General features: G+C 41.8%; 1 protein-coding gene across 1 annotated transcript; it reads left to right on the top strand.

Moving 5' to 3' along the window:
• Positions 1-1,603: 1,603 nt before the first annotated feature.
• Positions 1,604-3,952, top strand: LOC112075178 (uncharacterized). Its single transcript, XM_024142205.2, has 2 exons — positions 1,604-2,220; positions 3,057-3,952. Exons 1-2 carry the CDS (start codon positions 1,657-1,659, stop codon positions 3,297-3,299), a joined length of 807 nt encoding a protein of 268 aa, XP_023997973.1. The 5' UTR covers positions 1,604-1,656; the 3' UTR covers positions 3,300-3,952.
• The last annotated feature ends 2,574 nt before the right edge of the window (positions 3,953-6,526 follow it).

Below are 6,526 nucleotides of genomic sequence, written 5' to 3' on the forward strand. Positions count from 1 at the left end.
GTTTCCTTAGCCTGATGAACCCTTCCATGGTAGTCCCTCCCTCTCACCTCTTACCTAGGCAACAATCAGTCCATTGCATAAGTCTATGTGAATAATCAGTCTGTCACAGTTGCAGACTAGCCACCCCATCTTCAAAAAGTAGTGAAGAGGCAGGCTGTGTGTGTGTGTGTGTGTGTGTTTGTGTGTCTGTGTATGTCTATGCAGTGCGTGTGTGTGCGTAGGGTTTACCTATGCAACAGTGTGTTATGAACATGACTATATGCATGTAAATCTTGATGGAGCAGACAATTTTTTTTTTTTAGATGCATGCCTGCACAGCCAATACACAACGCTAAACAATACATTAATTGCACTATAACAGCGACAAGTGGTGCCCACAAACTGTTAGCGCCTACAGAAAGCTGTCCCGTCAGCTGAACTTTCCTTTCAGCACCACGGAGTGAATCCTTACCACCGTTACACCTGGCTATCAGAGGAGCCTTGTCTGGCAGCGAAACAGTTCATTCAGCCTCATTTACTGCCTTTTAAAAAACATAGCTGATATGGCTGACCATATCTCCCTGGCATAATACATCATTTTTGCAGCAGCAGCATATAAGACATTTTTGAACTCACCTTGTTGTGCGCAGCTGTCCTTCGTTGGCAAATTTTGTCATCAAAGAATAAGATTTACACTTCTGTGTTGGATGACYTTTCAAAACATATTTTCCCAGTCTGACTTCTGGTTAGCCACTGTCACCGATTCCTTCCAAACAACTCATTGTTGAATTTGCAATTTCCAAATTGTTGTGTAATGTTTGTGTCCAATGGCCGATGAGCACCGATACGTTTTATCTATATTTTCTCTTCATATGACAAGGATTAAAAAGGACTTGCCAGTAGACTTGATTGATGAATCATGACGATGACTGCTAGCTAAGATTGTGAAAGTAAGATGTTGACATCATCAGTCCAATCAAAGCTACTGTACATATAACGTGATTTGATGTCATTTCTGTGGCCAATGACCTTGATCCTTCTTGGAAGGGCACTTCTAATCTAAGTATATGGCAGGACACCGGAGGGTTCACATTCCTAATGTCTCCCCTTACTAAAGGCGGGTAACGTAGTGTCCCATGAGTGACAAAACACTGAGCTAATCACAGTGCAATYCCCRTATTTTCTGCTGGCCTGCCCCAACACCACAGATAGCACTGAGCTAGGCTGAAACCCCTGCATTTTGGAGCTGCCTGTTTGTATGTGGCTTTAATAACTCAATGATACATATATTCKWTTTTTTTACATTGTTTGCAAACTGATATGTGACACGTATTAATACCAAAATAARATGCAAAACAGGCAAGCTGCCCCCCCKAAATAAATATATATATAAATACATTTAAATGTTWTTWTMTWMTTTTTTTTCAGAAAATGTGGGCCTCTGCCCCACCTGCCCTAAATGACGGGTCGCCACTGACTATATGGTGGTTGGTGTTATTAGCAACCTACTTGTTTAAAAAAGTAAAAATGTTTTTTTGATATTGGTTTTATTACTCTACTTTGCTGCCTGAATATCACTTCCCCATTCTCCCTGTATCTGTCTCTCTCTCTCTTTAGTCTTCTCTGTTTGACTCTTTCTTTCCAATCCCCCTTCTATCTCTATCCGTACAGTTCAAGATGGTGCGGTCTATCAGAGAAGAATGTAGTCAGCTAAGCACCATACAAGACCTTAAGGACACTGGCTTCGGCCATCCTCCCCCACGACATGGACTRAAGCTCCTCTTCTGGTTTGCCAATGACTGCGTGGAGTTCAATCAACACGGCAACATGCTGTTACAGTGCAATCCTGAGAGAGGGGACTTCGGCTTCCACTACTTTGGCAACTTTGAGAAGATTCTCCCGGTCCTATTGCGAGACTGCAAGGACCGCAGGGAAAGCTACTTCGAGGTGGGCAACCTGAACACAGAGACCTATCCCGAAGCCAAGGACCTACCGGACTACGTGAGACAGGACTATGGGCTTTCCCTGGACTACCGGAGCCAATGCAACAAGGACCGCATCATCATCAGGCTGATGCAGGGGGACGTGCAGGGGGACGTGATGGCCACCTATGTCACCGAGCACAAGGAGGGCGGCGGCCGGGGGGAGTTTGACGCCGAACGCACCCACCTTGTAAATCCCGATTTCATACAGATGATTCAGGATCCTGAGCTGGGGCTTGCGAAATTCCTGGACCAGACGGTGAGAGAGCGCCTCCTCAAAACTTTCAAGGTCTTCATCTTGTTTGTGGTCTTCCTGGTGATCGCTTTTATCATTTTGAGCATATTAGGGAAGTTGTAGAGAGAGGAGTCCGATGTTAGCCATTGTGCGTTTATAGGTTAAGTCCAGGGGAGCAACTTTCACTGGGCACATCCGAGCGTCGGGTAGGCTGTTAGGAGTGTTTATCCAACTGGATAAAAAATATATATAATTATGTCCCCCTCACTTCTAAAACCAAAGTTGCGGGACTGGTTAAGTCCATAGGTAATTTGCCATAGTGTTTTGGTTGCTTAGGTCATATAGCCTAGTAAATAAAATAGTTGTATTATTTTATAAATAGTAAAATAGTTATGTTACAAATAGTATGTTATTAGGCCTATTTGTAATAGATTATATATTATCTGTTTAAAAACATGAATTTCCATGAATGTCACCGTTCTTTCTGTGATTATATTGAGTACAAATGAAAGAAGAAAGGGAGATGAAAGAGCCAACATGTCTTGTCGTTGTTTCAGGTAGCCTAGTGGTAGCCTAGTGGTCAGAGCATTAGGCCAGTAATGGAAAGGTTGCTGGATCGAATCCCTGAGCTGAGAAGGTAAATATCTGTCAATCTGAGCCAGGCAGTTGACCCACTGTTCCCTGGATGCCATGGATGTTGATTATGGCATCCCCCCCCACACCTCTCTGATTCAGAGGGGTTGGGTTAAATGTGGAAGAAACATTTAAGTTGAATGCATTCAGATGTACAACTGACTAGGTATCCCCTTTTCCCTACATTATAAAAAAAAATTGTAATCTCTCTTGTTGTTTATTTATAGCAAAAATCGGATGTCATCTCGTGGGAGTTTGACTCCGAACCCTCAAAACGATCTCGTCCAGACCAGACAACTTGGGACAATTTGGTCCGCACCCCTTTGGATCCGGAGCAGGACGCGACCACGTCCCAGTCGGGACTATCGCTGAGAAAACGGTGTACCAGATCCTGCAAAGTCTTTAGCGTCATCCTAGTGGTTTCCCTGGTCATCACTTTGACCGTTTTGGCCATTTTAGGGAAGTTGTAGAGATAGTAGTCATTGTAGGCCTTATGCTGCTGTTTGTTCATCAGGGTTGGGGCCAGGAAGTAAACTGAAATTCAAATGGACATTTTTCTTAGCGGAAAAGCTTTGAGAAATTACTAAATTGAAATGGACCCCAACCCTGAGGTCCATAGATCATTTCTCAGGGGTAAATGAAATAGTTTTATTTATTTTTTGTCGGCTAAATGACTAAAATGTGAAATGTACTGTTAAGTTTTTTAATATTTTTTTTAATCAATAAGATATTATCAGATTTTTTATGTGACGATTTAGAATCATATACAAAGAAGACAAGTTTAATAATTTGTCCTTACTTAAACTCTGTGATACATTTCTGTTCTTAATACCATAGGGAACAGAAACCTCTCTAACACGCACACACACACACACTGTCACGCCCTGACCTTAGAGAACCTTTTATTTCTCTATTTTGGTTAGGTCCGGGTGTGACTAGGGTGGGTAGTCTAGTTTTTCCTTTTCTATGTTGGCCTGGTATGGTTCCCAATCAGAGGCAGCTGTCTATCGTTGTCTCTGATTGGGGATTATATTTAGGCAGCCTTTTCCCACCTGTTGTTTGTGGGATCTTGTTTTTGTATTGTAGCCTTTAGCCCTACAAAGCTGTATGTTCGTTTTGTTACTGGTTCACATTAATAAAAGATGATGAACCCAAACCACGCTGCGCCTTGGTCCAATCCTTCCAACGAACGTTACACACACATACAGTACATAAACACCTGACCTTTGTCACCTCATTGCCATTTGGACTGAAGTCAGAGCATCACAGACAGACAGCATACAAAGAAAGAGACAGACAATACACACAGTACCCGTTATTATCATTATTGACATATGGAGATAGAAGAGGACAACAATGCCAATGTAGAGGAGGTCWGTATGAAAGGCTGTGATGATCTGGCTGTAGGTTATGAGACTACACCAGAGTCTAGAGGCTGGAACAAGTAGGCGTGATTTACGGATTCTTACTGAGAGTTTTCATGACTTGAGTGACACACACACAGTCTCTCTCACACACACACACACACACGTAAATATCGTTGATCGTAAATAAGAATCTGTAAACCAGAACTACAGTAATAGGAGCGACTCTAAAGAGCCCAAAGACATGGCAGATTCCGTAGGGTGCTAGGTATGAAGTTGGCAGATTAGGAACCTGACTGGCCAAGTGAAAACCAACTCCATAAAATTGCTAGGTGGCTAGTAGTATTACAGAGAAACAACAACAAAAAAGTAAAAATTTWAACTATATATACAGTACCAGTCAAAAGTTTGGACACACCTACACATTCAAGGGTTTTTCTTTACTTTTACTATTTTCTACACGGTAGAAWAATAGTGAAGACATCWAATCTATGAAATAGCACATATYGAATCATGTASTAACCAAAAAAGTWACCAAATCAAAATATATTTCCTATTTTAGATTCTTCAAAGTAGCCACCCTTTGCCTTGATGACAGCTTTGCACGCTCTTGGCATTCTCTCAACCAGCTTCATGAGGAATGCTTTTCCAACAGTCTTGAAGGAGTTCTCACATATGCTGAGCACTTGTTGGCTGCTTTTCCTTCACTCTGCAGTCCAATTCATCCCAAACCATCTCAATTGGGTTGAGGTCGGGTGACTGTGGAGGCAGCAGTCTCCACACAGTCTTCTCTGAACAGTTGATGTTGAGATGTGTCTGTTACTTGAACTCTGTGAAGCATTTATTTGGGCCGCAATCTGAGGTGCAGTTCACTCTAATGAACTTATCCTCTGCAGCAGAGGTAACTCTGGGTCTTCCTTTCCTGTGGCGGTCCTCATGAGAGCCAGTTTCATCATAGCACTTCATGGGTTTTGCGACTGCACTTTTCCGTATTGACTGACCTTCATGTCTTAAAGTATGATGGACTGTCATTTCTCTTTGCTTATTTGAGCTGTTCTTGCCATTAATATGGACTTGGTATTTTACCAAATAGGGCTATCTTCTGTATACCAACCCTACCTTGTCACAAACACAACTGATTTGCTCAAAAGCATTAAGAAGGAAAGAAATTCCACAAATTAACTTTTAACGAGGCACCTGTTAATTGAAATGCTTTCCAGGTGACTACCTCATGAAGCTGGTTGGAGAGAATGCCAAGATTGTGCAAAGCTGTCATCAAGACAAAGGGTGGATATTTTGAAGAATCTAAATCTAAAATATATTCTGATATGTTTAACACTTTTTCATAGCACTTTTTTCATAGCACTGTTATATATATATATCTTTAGCCTTGGTTTGTGTGGTAGAYTATTATAGATAGGAGGAGGTCAGGTGTATGTAACCACTTATTGTTCTACACCTGCAGGATTGACGKATGGGAATCAGAATTTTCAGCCTTACAAGCTGGCTACAGTTTCTCTGGGACTGCTGTGTGTTCTCCTACTAACCACAGTCTGTCACGCCCAAACCATAGAGAGCTTCTGGGTTCTCTATGGTGTATAGATCAGAGAGTGACTAGGGGGGTTTCTAGCATTTGTATTTCTATGTTGGTGGTTTGTATGGTTCCCAATTAGAGGCAGCTGGTAATCGTTACCTCTAATTGGGGATCATATTTATGTAGCCCTTTTTCCCACCTGCGTTTGTGGGATATTGTTTGTGTTAGTGTTTTGTTGCACTACGGCTTTCACTGTCGGGTTATGGTTATTGTTTTTTTTTGTAGTTTCACTGTGAAATAAAGTATGTGGAACTTGGTCTGTCCTTTATGACGATCGTGACACAGTCATCTCCAGTTGGAGAGGGAGAGAGACCAGTTACAGGCCATTTATAGCAGCTTGACTAAAGAAAGAGACCAGTCACAAACCCACTATATTACCATAACTAGAGAGAGAGAGACCAATTACAAATCCGTTACAACACCATGATTAGAGAGATAAACCTGTTAAAGACCAGCTACAGCATTGAGAAACATCACTTACAAAGGACAATTTCAGAGCAGGAGAAAAAATATATCAGAAGAACTAGGTGAGTATCAATTCCATGATAATAACTGTGAATTTGAGTTGATTATGACATGTTGAATAATTATTTTCTGTATGTATGACTATATTCATCACTGTATTTTCTTTCTGCAAGATGCTGTCCTGACGGTTGGAGGAGATTCGGATCAGCCTCTAGGTCCCCAGGCTGCTCGTTATGGCGCACACCTGTCACCATCGTTACGCGCACCTGCAAGT

This window comes from Salvelinus sp. IW2-2015, unplaced genomic scaffold (assembly GCF_002910315.2).
Source record: "Salvelinus sp. IW2-2015 unplaced genomic scaffold, ASM291031v2 Un_scaffold3016, whole genome shotgun sequence".
Taxonomy (NCBI): domain Eukaryota; kingdom Metazoa; phylum Chordata; class Actinopteri; order Salmoniformes; family Salmonidae; genus Salvelinus; species Salvelinus sp. IW2-2015.